A 23054-nucleotide genomic window follows, 5' to 3' on the forward strand; every position below is an offset into this window, starting at 1 on the left:
TTAATAATAATATTTTATCGATTTTTGGGTAGAAATCATAACGATTTATAAATTTTTCAGGTTTTTAATAGTACGCATATTTACCAACTGAACACAATTTTTTCTCATGGTGGCTTGTTCTATGCAATCAAAATACATATTTTGTGTTTGTGTGTGTATTGTTTTGAATAACATGTCAAACGAATTCCAATTTAAGTGAAATATATTGAAATTTAAATGAAATGCAACAATTTATTACGATTTTCGTTTGGAAGAAATTACTTTGACAACTGCCACGCCGTCTCCGTCGCCATTCAACTTTCACCCCTATTTGCTGCAGCTGGAACGTTTTTGATTTTTCTTTCAGTTGCAAACGAAGGCGACACTTCGTGTGTCAAATTGAGGCCAATTACGACAAAAAAGTCAACAACTCGCAAAACAACTCGAGAGTTTTGTAGTTTTTTTCGCGAAATAGTCATTTTAATTACTTTTAATTTAGTTTTTATTTCCTTTTGTTTTCGTGTCAACGGGGATTTAGTAAAGCGCGCGCGATAATGTTCTCAAAGAAAAAGAAGAAACCTCTCATTTCGATGCCTAGCAATTTTGAGCATCGAGTTCATACGGGATTCGATAAACGCCAACAAAAATATGTCGGGCTTCCAATGCAATGGGCGAGTATTGTGGGTAATAATCAAATATTGAAATCAACAAATAGGCCATTACCATTGGTGGATCCATCGGAGATCACGCCAACAGAAATATTGGATTTAAAGACAATTGTACGACCGCATCACAACAACAATAAAGCAGATACAACATCATTGAATAGTAGCAGCATAGCTGCACAATCTGCTGCTATGGGAGGTGGTGGTGTTGGTGGAGCAGGGGGAGTTATGGGCCAGCATGTCCATGCAATGGCAGCAGATAATGGTTCTGCCACAATTGGCGGGGGTATTATTTTACCCAAGACTTCACATGTGGCGCGATCGAATTCATTGCGTAGCTCAAGTCCGCCCCGGGTACGAAGAGATTTGAGAGGAAATGCTAATGTGCCACCCGCTGTACCCGAAGAAAGAGAATCCTTGTCGTCGAGCAGTGGTGCAATAAATGCTATGGTAACTGGCGGTCCAGGTGGATATAAAACACAACAACCACCTGGCACACAACAGGGAGCAATGATGACGGGAATGTACGGTGGACAGCAGCAGCAGACAGCTAACGGCGGTGGTCCACTGGCTGTACGTACAGATATGGCTAACCAGCCTGGTGCTGGCGGCTCTGCTGTACAATATCGTCCCGGAGCTTCTTCACACATGCATGTTCAACAAATATCACCGGTGGGCTCAATAGCCAGTAATACTCGTTCGACACATTCCCATATGTCATCGCATTCCCATGGACATCACATGAACAACAATAATGCAATTACAACAAATAATTTACCAATGTATCCAACACCTCAAGGTCATGGCCAGCCACCAACATTACCACCCCATGGTGCTGCGGGTGGTCATTCGTCGCAACATATGGCTGGCAAACAATTGAGTAATAATCACCTAATTAGTTCGGATCAAAATCAAAATCCCCATCAAATGCATTTGCACGGAAAAACGGCATCACGGGCTTCCAGTTCGAGTGGTGGTACAGTGGGGGTGGGTGCTACAAGTGCTACTGGTGGTAGTACAGCAACGGCAGCAGCACCAAAGCAGGAGCCACGTTTAACACATGAACAGGTATGTTGGGAGGGGGAAAAAAGAGAGGTCTTATTTTATGGATAGAATAGGTCTACGACAGAAGGAGAATTCGGTTGATAAAAGTGTTCCACAGATAGAAAAGGTTCTTTATAAGAAATGGAAAAGCTATTCTGTTGATAGAAACTAGAATAGATTCTCTATTAATATGAGTAGGATTCTGTATATAGAAGAGATATTCCATAGGTAAGAGAGGTCCTCCATTGATTGAAGAAGAAGATGGAAGATGTTTATCATAGATAGATGAGGTTATATTTTAACTGAAGAGGTATACTCTAGACAAAGAAGTTCTTGAACAGAAGACTATGGGCATTGACGATTTTTTTAAAGGACAGAGAAGACCTTGTTCTTCTTTTCCTTTTAAAAGTCTCTCTAAATCTTAGAATACCATGTAGAGGGGCTTTTATATACAGATAAGAACATGTACAGTTTCTAATGTCTAGAAATCTTCTCGTTATTATTGCCCTTAGGAGTTTTCATAGGCATCAAATTATTTCTCCTCTGTAGGACTAAATAACTTATTTTATCCTGAGAACAAGTCTAGTTTAGGGCCCCCTCCCGGATCATTTTGCAATTTTTACCACATGTAGTCTTGTGGAAATCGGTATTTCCGGAGATATGGGCCTCCAAAGTTCCGTTGGGACCCTTGTATTTTCTCATAAATTTTTAATATCCACTGAGGCATTTTAAAGCATTTGAAGCCCTGATTATAAAAATATAATATTCATATCAAATAAGTCTATACTTTCTGAGATATGGGTCTCCAAAATTCCGCGCGATCCTGCTGAAAAACAATATCTCAGAAAGTATGGACACATTTTATATAAATATTAAGTTTTTGTAATCAGGGCTTCAAATGCTTTGAAGTGATACCCATTTTGCCTTAGTGAATTTTAAAAAAATTTGAGAAAATACAAGGGTCCCAACGGAACTTTGGAGGCCCACATCTCCGGAAATACCGGTTTCCGCAAAAAAAAAAAATTATAAAAAAATGTAATCAGGACCCTAAGGACTATATGTGGTAAAAATTTCAAAACGATCCGTGAGTGGCCCTAAACTAGGCTTAAGCCTTATCCTGAAGTAGACATCGATTGTTTTATAAATTATTATTTAATATCCTACATTTTAATATCTGTTTTTAATTGATTTCTCTGTTTTTTTTTTTTCCTTAGTTCCGTTCTGCTCTACAAATGGTTGTCTCAGCTGGTGATCCACGTGAAAACCTCGACAATTTTATGAAAATTGGTGAAGGTTCAACTGGCACGGTGTGCATTGCCACAGATAAATCTACAGGTAAGACTAATTGTTTGGCTTTTTGTTTTTGTTATTCCATTTTGTTTATTTGCAAAATTTATGTTTCATATTTTTTTCCATTTCTCTTTAATAATTTCAAACTTTCCCCTTCATTTATGAAAAAAAACACACACACACCAACAGGTCGCCAGGTAGCTGTCAAGAAAATGGATTTACGCAAACAACAACGTCGTGAATTATTGTTTAATGAGGTTGTAATTATGCGTGACTATCATCATCCCAATATTGTTGAGACATACTCAAGTTTTCTGGTCAACGATGAACTCTGGGTGGTAATGGAATATTTAGAAGGTGGTGCTCTAACCGATATTGTCACACATTCTCGCATGGATGAGGAGCAAATAGCAACAGTTTGCAAACAATGCTTAAAGGCATTAGCCTATTTACATTCACAGGTGCGTGACAAGAATTTTTTTGCTTTTTGTTTTTTATTTTGCTTTTGTTGTTTGAAAGTTGATATCTATGTTTTTGTTTACATACAAAATGTGCGTTGGAAATGCATATGCTGATGCATACATATGTGTGTGAGTGTTGTATGTATGTAGTAGCGTATGTGCGCGACAGTGATTGCAAAGATTTAGTTTGTTTATGGAAATTGTCTTCTTGTTTTTAATTTTCTATTACTTTTTGTTGCTATTTTTTGTATTTTGTGTTTATGTTTTTTTAATTGTTTTCTCTTTTTTTGTAAATAATGTACCATCTTGACCATAAATGGGTGCGGTCAAAGTGTGTAACAAGACACACGAAATTGAAAACAATAAAAAATGTTGTAGTAGTTACGTCAATTGCAATTTATAATTAGTTAGTTGTCATGAATTACCTAAATGTGTAATCATGCGTTTGTGGCAATCAAGTCTGCTCAAAGAAATTACGTGCAGAGAAGAAGAAATAAAAAAACTATTTTCATAATATAAGAGATCCGTAAAATGGCACATTTAATATTTTTTTGAAAAAAATATTCAAAAAATGTATCAATAGGAAAAAAATTATTCGGATAATTTTTCCATAGAAATAATTTATTCGGATTATTTTTCCATAGAAAAAAAATTTTCGGATTTTTTTTTTAAATTATTTAGATAATTTTTACAACAGAAAAAAAATTTGAATAATTTTTTACAATAAAATTTTATTTTTTACAAAAAATAATTCTTTAAGAAAAAATGCATTGTTTTGGATAATTTTTCTATAGAAAAAAATATACAGATCATTTTTCTATAGGAAAAAATTTATTGGAAACATTTTTTTATAGGAAAAAAATTCGAATAATTTTTCTATAGTAAGAAATTGTTCCAATAATTTTTCTATAGAAAAATGTTTATATTTTTTCTAAAGAAAAATAAATTATTTGAAAATTTTCTTATAGAAACAAATATTCGGATAATTTTTCTATAGGAAAAAAATTATTCCGAATAATTGTTCGGAATAATTTTTCGGAAATATTTAGCAAAATTTTCGGAATCATTTTTCTAAACAAAATATTTGGAATAATTTTTCTAAAGAAATATTAGGAAAATTTTTTCTAAAGAAATAAAATAAAGAAAAAAAAATTTTTCGGATAATTAAAAAAAAAATTATTCGGGTAAAATTTTTTTGAAATAAGGAAAAAAAAATTTGAATAATTTTTAATTTTAATTTTTCCGTAGAAAAATTTTATTTTCCATAGAAAAAAATTAGTCAAATAATTTTTCTATAAAAAAATTTAATAATTTTAGTAAAAAACGTTCGGAATAATTTTTCTATTAAAAAAATTTTTTGAATAGTTTTTCTATAGAAAAAAAATTTAATAGAAAAAAAATTAAATTTTCTATAGGAAAAGAATTATTCAATAAAATTATTCGAAATAATTTTCGATAGAAAAAAAATTATTAAATAATTTTTTCTATTAAAAAATTCGGATAATTTTTTTATATAAAAAAAATTGGATAATTTTTGTAAAAAATATTGCAATAATTTCTCCAAAAAAATTATTCAGAATAATTTTTTTATAGAAACCAATTATTTGGAATAATTTTTCTAAAGAAAAAAATTAGTCAAATAACTTTTCTACAGAATAATTATTTTTTATAAAAAATTGGATAATTTTTGTAAAAAAATATTCGGAATAATTTTTCTAAACAATTTTTTTTATTGAAACCAATTATTAGGAGTAATTTTTCTATAGAAAAAATTGGAATAATTTGTCTATAAAAAATTGTGGAATAATTTGTCCATTAAAAAAATTATTCGTTATTATTTGTAAAAAATATTGGAAATTCACATGTTCTTTATTTCTTTTGATATCTTTTTCTCTTCCAATTTTCTAATATTATTTTTTTACCTTTCTTTCAGGGTGTCATACATCGTGACATTAAATCCGATTCAATTCTATTGGCAGCCGATGGTCGTGTTAAATTGTCAGATTTTGGTTTTTGTGCACAGGTCTCGCAGGAATTACCAAAACGTAAATCGCTGGTGGGTACACCATATTGGATGTCACCAGAGGTAATATCACGTTTACCCTATGGCCCTGAAGTTGATATTTGGTCACTGGGTATTATGGTCATTGAAATGGTCGATGGTGAGCCACCATTCTTTAATGAACCACCTCTGCAGGCTATGCGTCGCATTCGAGATATGCAACCGCCGAATCTAAAGAATGCCCACAAAGTATCACCGCGTCTACAATCATTTTTAGATCGTATGTTGGTACGTGATCCAGCACAGAGGGCGACGGCAGCAGAGTTGTTGGCACATCCTTTCTTAAGACAGGCCGGACCACCATCTCTATTGGTACCGCTAATGCGTAATTCAAGGCAGCATTAAATTATGTTAGAGAAGAAAAATCTTAATTTGTGTGTGTGTTATTGCCGGGAATGGAATACTTAATTTTTTTCGAAGCTATACTTAAAAATTCAAACTGAAAAATAAACTCCAATACATTCCCCTGTTCCCCACCCCCCAAAAAGCTCCTTACAAACAAGAACAAAAGTATTGTTATTTTACCCAAAATGTATTTATATTGGCAGTACTACTACTTACTATTCTTAATTAATTTTTTATTCCATGTTATAACATTTTTTTATTTTAAAAAATATATATTATTTTTAATTTATGATTTTATTAATTTTTGGCATTTATATATGTTTAGTTTTTTTTTAATTTTATATAAGTATGTGTATTTTTTTTAAATAATATATTTTAAGTGCCGTTGAGAAAAAAAAACTAAGGAAAAACAAATATGGAATTGAATATACAGTCAAATCATACACTTCACCCCTCCATATTTATATACATATATACAAATGTTTCCATATACATATTTACATACATAAAATAATACTTAATTTTTTTTCAGTAAATGAAAACAATATGCTACATATTTATAAGAATTAAAATGCAAAAACAAAAAGTGCCTTTAACACTTTTCAATTACAATTCAAGGCTCATATCAACAACGAAGTAATGGTAAAAAATACATTTTAAGATTTATCATTTGCTCTGTTTTGTTTTTTCCTCCCTCTCACCTTCAAAAAGGAAACATTCCTCGAATAAACGTATTTCTGTTTTTTTAACCAACTATACAGCAACAAAAAATAATTTTATATACATATATAACAAAAAAAAATACTTAAATTTTATAAATGAAAACATTCCTATTGACAAGAGTAATTAAACAAAAAACAAATGCCTTTAAAAAACACTTTTGGCTTTAAAATGTGTTAACTTGTCCTATCTATATATTATTCAAAAAAAAAAAGGTTTCTCTAAAAAAAACTAAAACAAAATAATAAGAAAATTCCATTTTATGTATTTTTATGTACATCATGTTTATTTCTTGCTTAAAGAATATAAATATTGTCTATATATATATAAAAAACAGAAGTAAATAAATACATTTTAAGAATAATACCCTGTACAAGAATATTTTATTTATTTATTTTTAAATTAAATAATTTGAATATTTTCAATAGATAAATAATTTAGGAATAATTGCTCTATACAAAAAAAATATTCGGAATAATTTTTCAATAGAAAAAAATTATTCGGAATAATTTTTCAATAGAAAAAATTATTCGGAATAATTTTTCAATAGAAAAAATTATTCGGAATAATTTTTCAATAGAAAAATTATTCGGAATAATTTTTCAATAGAAAAAATTATTCGGAATAATTTTTCAATAGAAAAAATTATTCGGAATAATTTTTAAATAGAAAAAAATTATTCGGAATAATTTTTAAATAGAAAAAAATTATTCGGAATAATTTTTAAATAGAAAAAAATTATTCGGAATAATTTTTCAATAGAAAAAATTATTCGGAACAATTTTTCAATAGAAAAAATTTTCGGAATAAAATAGAAAAAAATTATTCGGAATAATTTTTCTGTAGAAAAAAATTATTCGGAATAATTTTTCTATAGAAAAAAATTATTCGGAATAATTTTTCTATAGAAAAAAATTATTCGGAATAATTTTTCTATAGAAAAAAATTATTCGGAATAATTTTTCTGTAGAAAAAAATTATTCGGAATAATTTTTCTGTAGAAAAAAATTATTCGGAATAATTTTTCTGTAGAAAAAAATTATTCGGAATAATTTTTCTGTAGAAAAAAATTATTCGGAATAATTATTCTATAGAAAATAATTATTCGGAATAATTTTTCTATAGAAAGAAACGTTATTCGGAATAATTTTTCAATAGAAAAAAAAATTATTCGGAATAGAAAAAAATTATTCACAATAATTTTTCAATAGGAAAACATATTCAAAATAATTTTTCAATAGGGAAACATTGTTCAAAATTACTTTTCTATAGAGAAAAATTATTCGGATAATTTTTCTATACAAAAATATTATTCGGAATAATTTTTCTATACAAAAAAAAATTATTCGGAATAATTTTTCTATAAAAAAATTTATTCGGAATAATTTTCCGATAAAAAAATTATTCGAAAAAATTCGTAATATTTATTTATAGAAAAAAATAATTCGCAAAAATTTTTGTATAGAAAAAAATTATTCGGAATAATTATTCTTTCGAAAAAGGATATTAAAATTTTGGGAATCATTTTTTTTTCTATTGGAAAAATTATTCGGAATAGTTTTTTCTATAGAAAAAATAGTTTTCAAAAAACTGAATATTTTTTTTATTACTCGAAATTATTTTTTTTTATAGGAAATATTATAATTCAAAAAAAAAATTGTACAAAATTAATTTTATTTTTTTATTTTTTTGTTCGGTACCCTTCAATTTGGCAGTGACATGTCTCAGCGGCCGAGCCTATGTGGATAAATATCGTAATCTGCTGAGTAAACCCCCCGATGCCAATCTCAGCAGTTATACCCTGTTTGATTTACTAATGGGTAAAACATTGCAAAGGTTATTAGCCTCGCATGCCCAACATCAGGCCCAAAAGCTACTGGGTCGCATCTGCACCAAGTTTAGTGCCTAAAAGTTGTTGTCCTTAATGAAACGGGTATATATCATTTAATAGAGTTATTCCACATATTGGGATTATGCGGTGATTTCAATGTTTTATCGGTGAAACTAAAAGATAAACCGCTATCCATTGCCTTGGATAAAATTACCGGTCTCAAACAGGTGGCTGTGACTAAGGGTCATATTGCATTCTGGATACTGTATGCCGAACATCAATACGATTTAACGGATTATATTACAAAGCTTTTGCAACAACTAACCGCCATACACAATGATTTGGCTGTGTCGAAAATAATTGCCGATACTCTACTCCATATATTCGATAATGTTGACACTTTTCAGATCATGCTGATCTCTTTTTCTAAAGAAAAAAAAGATAATTCGGAATATTTTTTTCTATAGGAAAAAATTGTTTAAAAAAATTTTGAATATTTTTCCATTACTGGAAATTATTTTTTTCTATAGAAAATATTGGACTTTTCCTACTTCATCCTGTTAAAAAATGCAGTTTTATTTGTATAAAATTAATTTTTTTTTGTTTTGAGGTATAATTTTTTTTCTTAATAATTAAATATAAAAAAATAACATTAATTTTTAACAAAACAAGATACATACACACATAAAATAAAATCTCTACTTAATTTAATTTCTGCTTAGCTAATCTTATTGTCTGTTGAAGTTTCTGCAAACAGCTGCGTATACGATTATCCTCACCCGCACCACGTTTTTGTTCAACCACCTGTATTTCTTCCATTAGAAAGGGTAAGATGTCCTCCACCGTTTGCCATGATATTGCCGATAATTTTGTTAATAATTCGAAATAGAAAAAGGTGTAATAGGATAAATGTTTCTTGGTGAGAAGGCGTAAGTGTTCACGAATCAATTCCTTGAGGATAGGGGAATTTTGATAAATGGGCGAATTGAAAATGCGTCGAAATAAATCCAATAGCAATGGGCGGCTGGGAACAATTTCATCTACCATCATTATGTGTTCCAGGGTGGCAAAGCTGCAACCCTTGAGGAAGGTTTGTAGCCGTATGGTGGCATTTTCATCGTTGGCATTTGCTGAGAGGGCATCTACAACCTCCTGATATATGGTAATGACTAGACAAGCATTTGGATCGGCTTGCCGACGTTGGGTTGATAAAAACAAGGCTGTGAGTTTTTCGAAAACAAATAATGAAATGTCCTGATTATCACTTTGCAGACAATTTATAAATGGCCGGGCAACCTGTTTGGCATTGGAGGATATTTTAAAGTGCGGGGTCCATTTTTGAATTAAATCGGTAAGGGTTTTTGTTATATAGGGATCTGATTTGAAATTGAGACGACCAATGCCCTGTACCAATACTGGCCATATTTTGTGTACAAGTTGGGCCAGTTTACCCTCGGGAGGTTTACCCATTTGTATGCTGGTTGGCAAGATGTAACGGGTAAAGGCCACATGAAAGAAGCAGGTTATTTTCGATTTACTGTAGACAATGCTGGGGCAATTGAAGATGACAATGGCAATGAAACTGTAAAAACGAAATGTCACCTCCGATTTTTCTAGTTTCATATCCGGATTTAACCATTTTTCGAAATTTCTAATGTATGCATTGAAGTTGGTGGCAATGGCGGAACGTTTACTGTAATCTGTTGTCGATTCATAAGTTTTACCCACCGAGGCAATAAATATACACAAAGGCTCCTTGGCCTTGAGTAATTCATCTTCATCGCAGATATTTGTCATTAAATTAAATTCTGATAATTTCACCACAATTTTGGTGAGTTTTAAAACATCCTCATTGTTGGCTGTTAGGAGGACCAAACTTCGCAACCATATTTGCATTATTATTGTATGATCCACCAAAGATCGCCGTTCAGATTCCAAAACTTGCAGCACAAATTGTGTTACTGCATAACGATTGCTGGGCTGCTGTTCGCTGAAATAGGCAAAGAGCTTTTGGAAATTTTGTGTGTCGGTTACGGCAAAGGAATGGGCACAAAAATCGGATGCCAATATTGGCAACCAATGACTAAAGTTGTTCACATATTGCTGCTTGACAAATGGCAGGATTGTTGTGTTGAGGGCCTTCATCAGGTCATTGTTGATTTCCAGAAAATGTTGTTCACAATTTTGTATTTTTACAAAGATCAGGTGGAGGGCTTCCAGGGTGCGTTCCTGCTCAACGGGTGTGCAGTTATTTAGGAAATTTGGTATCCATGATGAGACCAATAGACTTTCACCACTCTGAAAGGTATCAGCATGATCGAATATGTCGAGTAGAGAATCGGCAATTATTTTCGATACAGCCAAATCATTGCGTATGGCCGATAGTTGTTGCAAAAGCTTTGTAATGTAATCCGTTAAATCGTATTGATGTTCGGCATATAATATCCATAAGGCCATATGACCTTTAGTTACGGCCACCTGTTTGGGACCGGTAATTTTATCCAAGGCAATGGATAACAGTTTATCTTTTAGTTTTCCCGATAAATCATTGAAATCGCCACACAATGCCAATATGAGAAACAATTCTATCAAATGATGTATACCCGTTTCGTTAAGGGCCAAAAACTTTTGGGCACTAAACTTGGTGTAAATGCGACCCAATAGCTTTTGAGCCTGATGTTGAGCCTGCGAGGCTAATAACCTTTGCAATGTTTTACCCATTAGTAACACAAACAGGGTATAACTGCTAAGATTGGCATCGGGTGGTTTACTCAGCAGATTACGATATTTATCCACATACGCCCGGCCGCTGAGACAGGTGACTGCCAAATTGGAGGGTGCCGAGCCGGCGATGAAAAATGCCGAATTCAATTTCTTATGGAAATGTTCCCATAGGGCCATGGTTATATTTACTTTAGGTTGCCACCATTCAAGTAGTACCGGTGTTTGGAGACCAATGTAAATTCGCAGCTGTTCCTCACTGGGATTTGCCTGGAGAAATTGTTGGGTAACACGTTCACAAAACTCATAATTTTGGGCTTCATCACATGTGGCTCTGGTATAGTTGGGGCCTTCATATTGGACATTGGAGCGATAGCCGTGTAAACGTACCAAAGAATACTGTAACCAGTTGAATAATTCACAGTAACTGAGATTGGTTAGGTTAAATTTGTCTACAATATAAATAATATATTAATTTATGTAATCTATTTTCTTTACTCTCAACATTTACCCATATTGCCTTTGATTTTCTGCATTGCCTTATTGAATACACACCAAAAAGTCACCGGCTCCCCTCCTTCCAAAGTTTTCAAATTCCATTTTTCCAATGCAAATTGCATTAGTAACCACATTTCTTTAATACAGGTACATGGAAATGGTGAGGTAAACAGAAGTTCCGTACTACGTTTTTTCCCGAACAAATATATGGAACAGGTTAACAAAACATCAATCATATTTTCAATTTGTTGCATTAAAACATTACACGATTTGGTGTTTTCCTTTTCTTCATTATCCATTGTAACATCAGCATTTGTTGTATCATCATATTTTTGTAAAATGCATAAATCTAAAAATTTCCATTCCATTAGGCCATGCAGTAAATGATATGCTGGAATGTTACATTCATTGCCCTTACAGCTATTGGCAAAATAAATACTTTTTAAACTATCCATTTGTATGGAATTATTTAGCAATGACCGTAATCTAGTCATATGGGGTTTTAAAAACATCCACTGTTCGGGATGGGTACTTTGGAGGACAACATGTAACAGCATGGTTATGTGACGCCTTCTTAAATAATACGATTGTTCCTCTTGATAGCCGCCACCCACCACAACTGGGTCACGTAAACTTGCCAACATATATTGGATATTCATGCTGGGAAATTGATCACTCGTTAATACATTTCTATTTAACAAAAAATATTCATATCAAATACCCACCATGCCTCTCCAAACAAATATGTATTCACCGGCCCACTATTCATATTGGTCTTTTGAAAATCATATTTTGTTAGGGTCACTTCATCAATGGCCCTATTGCGGGCGCTGCAATAGTTTTGCAGAAAGGCATTTTTAACAAAACTTTCTGTCGAGAATTGTGAATTCATGGAATCTTCACCGGTACAATGGAACTCAGGGATTATTTCATTGACCACACAATCATTGGGCATTTGTGTGGGTTCAATATTGATGGCGGATAATATATCATCATCCTCGTCGGGTTCAAATAAATCGAAATCCATGTTTTGGGGTTCTTTTTGATTTATCAAGGATCGAATAAATATTTCATAGACCCGCGCAACTTGTAGAGTGAAAACAACAAACAAACGCACACACTATGCTAAAGTGGGTACTCAATTGCTACGCATCCTATTTACAAATAGTAAGAAGCAACAGATAAAATCAGCTGTTGTGTTTTGCGCGCTTAATGGGGTATGTTCAGTTCTCATTTATTGTTAGAAAATAAAATCAGCTGATTATTTGCACGCTTCGTTCGGTGTGTTCAGTTGAAGATTATGGTTAATGATTGCCGCCGTCAAATAAGTACGTTCAGTGAGTGATTCGTGTACATTCATGGTATAATAATAGAAGGTAATAGCAAGTGTTGTTGTACAACAAACGATACAACAACAACATTGAAATTTGTTTTTGTAAGTTATACTAGTGTCAACATCATTTGACAGAAAAATGTAAACAAACAAATAAATTATATTTATTTTGAAAATGAAATATTTTCGAATCCTCAATATAAAAAACATGAAAAAACATGAATGAAAATCTATCATATTTATATTTCTATCGCTTCCACATCCTTCCTATAATTAAGCTATTGCCACTTATATGTGTAACACATATGAAAATGCAGGGAATTGCGAGTTATTCAATGAAGAAAGATTAGGTTCCTCAAACTTTCCCAGCAGGCAGGTTGAGTAAATTGAATACGGGAGCATATTTAATAAAGAACAATTTCAAATTGTATGCGTTCCCAATTTTCCCGTTGGGTGATTTTTAAAAACATAATTTGTCAAATTCATATTGACACTAGTATTACGTTGGAATCAAATCAGCTGGGATTTGCTGTTACCTTTTATAATTGTATCATGGTGTACATTCAACAATTTTACTAGTTATGTTATGTTAAGATAGAGAAATAAAAAAAGAAAGAAAAATCGTTGCAACTCGGTACGTAGTGTCTTCTTCTGTCAGATATAACATAATTATACGCAATAATTTTTTTAACTAAAAATGCAAAAAAACTTGTTTTAATGTGCTGTCATAGCTTTATTAGGCAACTGTGTTAAATTTTAAAGTATTTTAAAGGTAATTTTATCAGAAGTACCGTTTTTAGCCAGATTTTGCCAAATACAAAAATAAAACATCAAAGGAAAATAAATATTATTTATAGAATTTTTGTGGTTTTGGAGATTTTTTAACTTTCCAAACGACCACAGCATTGAAAACATCTTAATTGTTGTAATTTTTCTTTTCATTTACAAATTTCAAACACATATTTTTGGCGGAAGTTAATAATTTTGTATGTGTACTAATAAACATCAGCTGATTAGCATTTAGATCATGATTAAAATATGTGTAAGCAATTAGGATGTATAACTAGATTTCGTTGATGGAATTGCAATTTGAAATCGAGTGGAATTAGGCAAGAGTAACAGCTCTTAATGATTTATGGAGTCTAACCATATCATCCGACTAGTTATTTAAATAATTTCTCTAAACTGTACAATCTACCAAGTATTCTGTATGAAAACGGAAAAAAATTCTTAACGATTTTTGAAACATAACCAATTTAGATTGTTGCCAAAAGTGGTATTTGTATAAAGGACAGGATTTTCATGATCATACGCAATATATATCGTATTTGTGGCTACACCTTTTTGCGCTACATAATATGGTTCTCGAAAGGATTTCAAACGGCATCGCTGATCCAAAGTCCATTGGTGTATGCCTTTGTGATTGCCTACCATCAGATTGCTAACAATGTAAAGAAAATCACCAGGCTTTGAAGCAATGTACTAAAAATTAATTGATTTAAACAAAAATTTTTTGCTGTGGTCAAGTAATACCTGGTTGTTCAAAAATTTATATTTCCATTTTCATCATATATTGAGCAAAATCTCAGAAGTACGGTAAAACAGCTATCAATCAGCAGTTGACATTACTGAATATTTTTTTTTACCCGGTACAATGTAAACGTACCAGAAAATCCGGTACAATGTAAATGTACCATAAAATCCGGTACAATGTAAATGTACCATAAAATCCGTTAAAATGTGAACGTACCATAAAATGTGTTTTTTGCAGTCTTAACCTGCTTTATGGGTATTAATTTAACATATATTGAATGGAATTGACATATGAGTCCCACTAGATTTACTACTTATACTTCAATGTAAATGTAGCATAAGCTCCTTGTAATAACTTCATATCAATCTATAGATTCCTAGTTACATTAAATAACGCCGTTGTAATTACGCGGCTTTGTACCCTAATTCCCACTAAAGATATTTTTTATTAATTATTCTATTTTAGTAATTTCATTTCTATTGCAAAAAATAAATATACACCTGCCTTTAGGAAAAGAAATTGTCATATGCCATACAGAAAACACCAGGGTTCCACCTCACATGAGTTTTGACGCCGTTACATTTCGCAAGTCGTTCTACTTGCGGTATCCCTTATCGGTACTTCTCCCATGTCTCTTTCTTAAACAATACCGTTTTTCAACAGTGTCCCTTACACTTCATTCGTAAATTTGCGATTTTCCATTTTGAGTTACTTCTTTATTGGACAGTTTTTTTCATTTTACACCATTTTTGCAAGTGGAGCGTTTTTAATTTTGGTTTGATTTGTTGGAAAAAGCGCGCAAACGAAGAGATCGCTCATTTTACCATTGTTACAACAAATAAAAACATTGTTTAATAGAAGAAGGGCCATATTTTTTGTCTTAACAAAAACAATCCAAATGAAACAAAACATGTGAAAATAATTTGCAAACGATATGCTGAAATCTGTTGTAATTGTCAATTAAATTAAAGAAATTAATTCCTGACATTAAGTGATTTGCTAGAAACGGAAAAGAAGAAATTCAGAAGAATCGCAAAAGACTCATTGTGCCCACTTACCATCATCAAAGAAACCATGTTTGTTCAAGATCTAAGGGAGTTCTATAGTCGTCTAATTGGCAAGCGGATTTTAATTATTGTCAACTATGACATCGATGCCATTTGTGCAAGTAAAATTTTGCAAGCCCTCTTTAAGTATGATCATATGCTGTATTCCGTGGTGCCCATAATGGGTTTAGCTGGCCTCCAGCGGGCCTATAACGAACATCAGGGTGATGTTAAATTTGTTTTATTGTTAAATTGTGGTGGCTGTGTTGATATTGTCGAGTTGTTGCAGCCCGAAGAAGATGTGACATTTTATATATGTGATTCGCATCGTCCCCTGGATGTGTGTAATATATACAGTGATCGTCAGGTGAGTAGGATGGACAATTTTTGTTTTGCATGAATGTTTTTGTTTTGTGTGTGGGTAGTAGCTGTCTGCATATGCTCCATTTCTTAAAGACGACAAGATCATCCGATTGTCGCGAACCCCAAAAGTTCGTTATTAGACACCCATTCCATATTGAGGGAATTTTTTTTTGTCTCAATAAAAATTCTGTAAGGACAGGGATTATGTGTATGGATATTAAATATAATTATTTTCCTTTCCCCCCAAAATTATTGGGGATTTTTAAATCAGTATTAATTTTTTACTCCTTGTTTTTGAAGGTTTGCATTTTGGGTGATCCTTCTGCGGAAGAAAACATACCCCCCTTCGAATCAATTTTCTGTGAATCCGAAGATGAAGACGACGACGAAGAGGATGATGAAGATGAAATAAACGATAGTGGTGCTGGAGAATCTGATGCCGAAAATGAAGATGCCAATACCCGTTCGGAACGCCCAAAAAAACTTAGCCGCATGGAAAAACATGAGCAGCGCATACTAAAACAGCGACAACGACGTGCCTGGGAAAATGAACGTGATCGTATTATGTTCGAATATACCCAATATAGTTTCTATGGCCGTTCATCGGCCTTGGCCATATTCGAATTGGCTTGGAAGCTATCCAAAGATAATATGGATTTATTGTGGTGGGCCATTGTGGGCATTACCGAACAATTGATTTTGGGTAAAATCGAAAGTAGTGCCTACACCCTGGAAATCGATAACATCCAATCGCACGTGTCACGTCTAACCAACAAAGTTAACGATCAGAGTAATATGAGTGCATCGAAAATTAATTTTGAAAATGATTTACATTTGGTGCTGTATCGCCATTGGAGTGTTACGGAATCGATGCGTTACTCCAAATATGTGGCTTGCAAGCTAAAGCTGTGGACATTGAAGGGCGAGAAGAAATTACATGAACTACTGGTGGAGATGGGTCTGCCGTTGATACATGCCCGCCAGACATTCAGTTCAATGGATTTGGTTTTGCGTCAGGAGTTCTATTCCATGGTTGAGGGTTTGGCAGAGAAATATGGCATACCCGATGTTATTTATGGTTCATTTACCCTACACTATGGTTATCGTAATCGTTATTCGGCAGCGGATTATGTTTATGCCTTGCTGGCCATATTGGAGTCGGTGAAAAAGGATAAAACTCCGGAAGATTGCTTCCTGGAGGCCTTAGATGGTTTGGGCCGTAATCACAAAGATATACTCAATGCTGGCATTGAGGGTTCCAAGTTGCTGCATCAGGCCATTTTCAAACAAGTACAAAGTAGTTTAGAAGCCCATCAGGTCCATTCGACCGGTTCATTTTTCTATTATATACTCAATGAGGAGAATACCTTCTTCTCCTATCCTTATGGTTTAACAATGTTGGCCAAATTTCTTCTGCATGGTCATGTGGCAGTGTCACGTAGTCGCCAGGCACCAGATTTACCCTTGATAGCCAGTTGTCCCATTGATGCGGAACATGGTTTGTGTCTATTGGTGGGTATACCACCGGTACGTGAAGATTCGCCCAAGAATTTCTTTGGCAAGGCATTCGAACAGGCTGCCCAAAAGTGTAATGCTGCCATTTTACAGGATCATTTTGAAACGTCACTAATCCAAATAAGGCAAAATGATTTAACACGATTTCTGGATGCGTTGACCGTGCTGCTAACATAGTTTCAAATCGAATTGTGGTTATTATTATTTAAATATGTTAGGTTAGAATTATGTTATTGTTTTTTTTCTTTTGATTTAATTTCATTTTTTGGGGCCTCAGCTCTTTTAGTTGGTAATTTGTTAGTAATTTATGTATTCCATTTTTTCTTCATGTGTCTTAAGCTTCAATATAGACTTTTCTCATATAAGAGTTCGTCTGTTATTAATTAGAAAAAAAACGAAAAAAAAGAATTTCTTTAGGACTTTGGAAAAACAATAATTTTTAGTTTAAAACAAATAATGTATTAGGAACTATTATTAATCAAAGCATAACAGACAAACACATCATTAATAAATTATACAAATTGTTTAATTAGGACTTGTTTAAAACTAAAAAAGAAATAACTACACAATTTAACTTTAAGTTTTTTTTTAATGTTATCTAAGAAACAAACACAAAATACTATTATTATACATATATCAACAAAATACACACAACACAATATACATTTTTACAAAATTCATTAATTCATCATAAATTTTGTTTGTTTTTTAATTAAGGAAATCAAGGGAAAATTCACCACTGGGATAAGAAACATAAAAATTACTTCAAAGGAGGTTTTGCTTTTAAAGCAAAAATGAAAACCTTGTTATATATACATTTTATTAAAGTTTTTTAAACTAATTATAATTAAAATTATTTACACTATAAATTTTATCATTAAGCTAATCATTAGACCTCATGAATTTTCTAAAATATTTTTTAAATTCTCCACATGCCTCTCGCCACTATCATTTATGGCCTCAACAATTCGTGCCGAACCCAAACATTCCGACTCGCTATAAAATACCGCATATTGTCCTGGGGTAACAGCCCTTAATGGCTTGTCTAGTATTACCATAATATCCGTATCATTATTTAATGATTTTCTATAAACAGTACAATCGACTAATGGTTTAGTATGTTGAAAACGGAAACGACATCGTAATGGTGCAGCATCCACAGCCTCAAAAGGATTTTCAGAACATAACCAATTAACATTTGTGGCAAAAATTTGATTTGCATAAAGGGCAGGATGTTCATGACCATAGGCAACATATATCGTATTGGTGGCAACATCTTTTTGTGCTACATAATAGGGTTTGCGAAAGGATTTCAAACGGCATCGTTGACCCACCGTCCATTGGTGAATGCCTTCATGTTGGCCCACCACCAAATTGCTATCAATATCCACAAAATCACCGGGCTTTGAGGCAATGTACTAAAAATAAATATTTAAAAATTAATTGATTTTCAAAATTTATTTTTTTATAATTATCTGTGTTCAAGGGTTCTGGCTGAACATTTAAAGTCAATTCAGAACCATAAAGATTGAAAAATTCTTGTAAATTGTTTACCTCTTTTATAAATTCCTTAAAGTCGCGATTGCCAACAAAACAAATGCCCGTACTTTCCTTCTTTTGGGTTAATCTTTCCAGGCCACATTTCTTGGCAATTTCCTTTATTTCCGATTTCAAATAATTACTCAATGGGAACATTGTTTTTCGCAATGATTCTCGGCGTATGCCAGAAAGGAAAAAAGTTTGATCCTTAAATGTGTCATGGGGTATAAGGAGGCGGACATCTACAACAACAAAAAATATAAAAGCAATGAGTATATACGTCACATATCGGTTATAACGACGGTATCCAAAAGCCCCGCATAATATTCCGCCCTTTATTTGATATCGCTTATGGCGACCAATTTTTAGCTGGCGACCAATTTTTAGCTGTAGTTATAATTTTATTTCCTTAAAAATTACCACAAACCTTCATTTTCTTTGTAATTTTCTAGAAATGGACCAAAATTCGTTTTGGCATAATGACCCGTGGCAATGGCATCATATTGAAGACGTTCCAAGGCATGTTTATAGAATAAATCGAATTTAATGTGTTTATTGCACAAAATATCCGGATTTGGTGTCAAACCCATTTGATAATCTTCCAAAAAGTTTCTAAATTTAATAAAAAAACAAACATTAGAATTACTCCCAACTCCATTACCAACAAATAGCAAACTTACGTAAATACCGAATTCCAATACTCCTTGACATAGTTAACCTGCCGCAGTTCAATGCCCAACTTGTTGCACGTATATTCAGCATCTAAGAGATCTTGTTCACCCGAACATTTGCCCATCTCATCGAATTCATCCCAGTTTTTCATAAAGACTCCCAGTACTTTGAAACCTACAAAAAACAAGGATTAAATAAAAAATATTATCCATCAAAATAGCCCCAATTGGAAGCCAGAAGAGTTATGGGTAATAGCAACATAGTAATCGGAAATTTTAGATTTTTATAAATGAAAGTGCGCGGGTGGGTATTTTTCTTCCCAAACATTACCATTTTCCTTTAAAAGGAATGCACTGACGGCACTGTCAACACCTCCGGATATGCCCACCACCACTTTCTTGAACATTCCTAACCGTCGTAATCTTCAGCACCAAAAACCAAACCATCCATAGACCAAAAAAAATGTAAACAATAAACATATGATGATTAGTGGAGTGTGTTCAGTGTGTACACCTAAGCTATGTAAAGACTTTTTTTAGTTTTTGGGCTGCAACGAGGTAAGATTTTTCCTTGATAAAGAAGAAATCATTGTACTTCATTGTAATTCCTTATCGTATATTAGAGAACTATGAAAGAATTGCAATATGGCCACTGCATTTGCTTCACTTTCTCATTACGGGCTTTCAGAAATGCTTTACAAAGTCCATGTTTTGTGTAGTATTTTCAGTGATTACCATTAAGCTAAACGGTGACCTCCCTTTGACAATGAAGTAATTTTTTAGATAATTGGCAAATTTTCCCAGTTCTTCAATAGAGATTTGGAAAATAATTGCAATATAATGCCGTGATTGCTCCCCTTTATCATCCCGGGCTCCAAATATTGTTAACAACGGTCAAATGTTGTGTGTAGTATGTTCAGTGTTTACTTTGCGAAGGTAAATGGTAACTAAAGGTGCTCCTTAAATGAAGAAGTACATTTATGTGGCAAATTGCACTGTTTTACAATAATTTTAATAAAATTTAAATAAATTACAATATAATTTTTTTTTTAACTCTCACCCATGGTATAATAATAAAAGGTAACAGCAAGTGTTGTTGTACAAAAAACGATACAACAACCACATGGAAATTTGTTGTTGTAAGTTCTACTAGTGTCAACTCATTTGACAGAAAAATGTAAACAAACAAACAAATTATCATCAAATTATTTTTATTTTGAAAATGGAATATTTTCGAATCCTCAAAATAAAAATTGAAAAACATGAATGAAAATCTATCAAATTTGTATTTTTATCGCTTCCACATCTTTCCTTTAATTGAGCCATTGCCATATATATGTGTAACACATATGACAATGCTGGGAATAGCGAGTAATTCCTTCAAGAAAGATTTGCTTCCTCAAACTTTCCCAGCAGGCAGATCGAGTAAATTGAATACGGGAGCACATTAATAAAAAACAATTTCAAATTGTATGCGTTCCCAATTTTCCTGTTGGGTGATTTTTTAAAACAAAATTTTTCAAATTCATATTGACACTAGTATTACGTTGGTTACCTTTTATAATTGTACCATGACTCTCACCAATGATGTGGAGTATGTTCATACGGAGTAATACGGTATAACCATTATACAATAATACAAAGCAGGGCAGCTTGAGGCGAAAATGTCATTTTTTACGTAAAATTTGAATGGATTTCAATGACCGAATAATTATATTTTTTCTGATAGTGATCTGATTTTTGTTGTTCACTTTAGTATTATTGTACCAGGCCATTACCACGTTTTAACATACAAAATTGAATCATTCTTTATTTGATATGCTCAAAATCCTGTATGAAATCGTCATTATATTAAATATAAAACTGTTTTTGCATCCTAAAGTGCTTTAATTTTTTGAAAAATGTGAAAATGGCACAAATAAAATACATATATATAAACAATTTTTAAATTTTTAAGCTCTTCTATAAGAAAATTTTAAGCTCGTCTATAAGAAGACCTCAAGCTCCTCTATAAGAAGATCTCTAGCTCTTCTATAAGAAAACCTCCTATTCTTCTCAAGGAAGATCTCCTATTCTTCTCTAGGAAGATCTCCTGCTCTTCTATAAGAAGACCTCAAGAAAATAGTCGCCTAACAAAAATATGACAGCTGACGAAACATTATTTTTGTTAATTTATAATAATTTTTTAAATTATTCTTGGCCTAATGGTGAGTAATTCCTCTCAAAATACTGATTGAGACAATTGCCACCGAAATTATGAAACCAGTGATATATGTATTTATGTATACGTAAACAAATAACAGCTGACTGTCAACTTTATAGCATTTTAAGTCTAAAGAGCTAGAATTTGGTATCTCGATTTACAAATCAAGCCTTAAATCGAAGGAATAGTATAAACGAGCATTTAAAATATTTCATTATCTCAATGTGCTTGAAATTCTACGCAAAATAGAAATACTTTCAATTGCAAAACTGAAAATCGAATTTAAAAAATAAAAAATTTATAAATAATTAAAAAAAATGAAAGCAAAAACTATTAATAAATATTTTTGTTTATTTTTTAGGAAATTCCATGTGGATTTTTGTTTTAGAAAATTCCATATAAAATTCCAAATATAAGCTGACTTCAACAATCTAATAGATTTTACTATTTTCTTCGATATCATACAGGAAAATTCGTTATCGTAGTAAAAAGTAATAGATTCTTGCAGTACGGAGCAGACCATACATAATGTTAATACTGGTAGACTAAATCAAGGCACAAGGCCTATTAGATAGATATGAGCTGCTTCTCAAGCTGGATATCAGCTGCTTCTCAAGTTTGCTGTCAAAATCCATTATTGTGAATTGTCTTCTATTATTACAACGTAAACAACAAGATCTATTACTGAGATCACCCAAAAGTCAGATGTTTTTTTCATTTTGACTTTGTTTACGATTTCATAATGGAAGTCCATTCGCAATAATGAATTATATGCCTTGGTTAACAGAGTCAAAATTTTTGACATTAGACATGAGAAAAAAAACAGCTGAATTTCGATTGCTGGGTGACCTTATTAATAGATCATCAAGGCCTATTAATAAAATGTAATCCTGGAAGTACAGCAGTTTTTCAAGTTTGCCATAAAAACGCAATATTGTGAATTGACCTCATATTATCAAAACGTAAATAATATCAAATTTATATTGACATTTAACAGCTGATTCCTGTGTGACCTTATAAATGATGAAAACAAAATCAATTCGATTTAGAATAAATAAGGCTACTCAATGTACCTTGAAATAAACGACATGTATATTAGAACTTTTGAATTGGCTTAACCTACTTAAAAGCAAGTTAAGACTACTAAATCCTCTCGATTTCAAATGTCAATTCCATAGCGTCACACAAATTTAGTGTATTTTATTTCACGTATACGCTGACATTAGAGATCGGG

The 23054-nt window shown here is 32.3% G+C and overlaps 4 protein-coding genes across 4 annotated transcripts; 2 read left to right on the forward strand and 2 right to left on the reverse strand.

Annotated features, from left to right (window-relative positions):
• Window positions 1–517: 517 nt before the first annotated feature.
• LOC133322055 (serine/threonine-protein kinase PAK mbt) lies at window positions 518–5853 on the forward strand. The gene is made up of 4 exons (XM_061531122.1): window positions 518–1712; window positions 2903–3017; window positions 3162–3439; window positions 5373–5853. Exons 1-4 carry the CDS (start codon window positions 534–536, stop codon window positions 5844–5846), a joined length of 2046 nt encoding a protein of 681 aa, XP_061387106.1. The 5' UTR covers window positions 518–533; the 3' UTR covers window positions 5847–5853.
• A 3246-nt stretch (window positions 5854–9099) lies between these two features.
• Window positions 9100–12643, reverse strand: LOC133322050 (protein MMS22-like). The gene is made up of 3 exons (XM_061531116.1): window positions 12342–12643; window positions 11630–12276; window positions 9100–11570 (listed from the first exon to the last, which is right to left on the reverse strand). Exons 1-3 carry the CDS (start codon window positions 12641–12643, stop codon window positions 9100–9102), a joined length of 3420 nt encoding a protein of 1139 aa, XP_061387100.1.
• Window positions 12644–15557: 2914 nt separating this feature from the next.
• LOC133322054 (cell division control protein 45 homolog) lies at window positions 15558–17609 on the forward strand. Its single transcript, XM_061531121.1, has 2 exons — window positions 15558–15896; window positions 16193–17609. Exons 1-2 carry the CDS (start codon window positions 15558–15560, stop codon window positions 17582–17584), a joined length of 1731 nt encoding a protein of 576 aa, XP_061387105.1. The 3' UTR covers window positions 17585–17609.
• Window positions 17610–18303: 694 nt separating this feature from the next.
• Window positions 18304–20024, reverse strand: LOC133322051 (mitochondrial tRNA-specific 2-thiouridylase 1). Its single transcript, XM_061531117.1, has 5 exons — window positions 19949–20024; window positions 19627–19792; window positions 19374–19558; window positions 18962–19188; window positions 18304–18825 (listed from the first exon to the last, which is right to left on the reverse strand). The coding sequence occupies exons 1-5, from the start codon at window positions 20022–20024 to the stop codon at window positions 18304–18306; spliced, it is 1176 nt and encodes a 391-aa protein (XP_061387101.1).
• Between the last annotated feature and the right edge of the window lie 3030 nt (window positions 20025–23054).

This window comes from Musca vetustissima, unplaced genomic scaffold (assembly GCF_032173495.1).
Source record: "Musca vetustissima isolate MV318-11 ecotype Yass unplaced genomic scaffold, APGP_CSIRO_Mvet_v1 utg61444, whole genome shotgun sequence".
Classification (NCBI taxonomy): Eukaryota; Metazoa; Arthropoda; class Insecta; order Diptera; family Muscidae; genus Musca; species Musca vetustissima.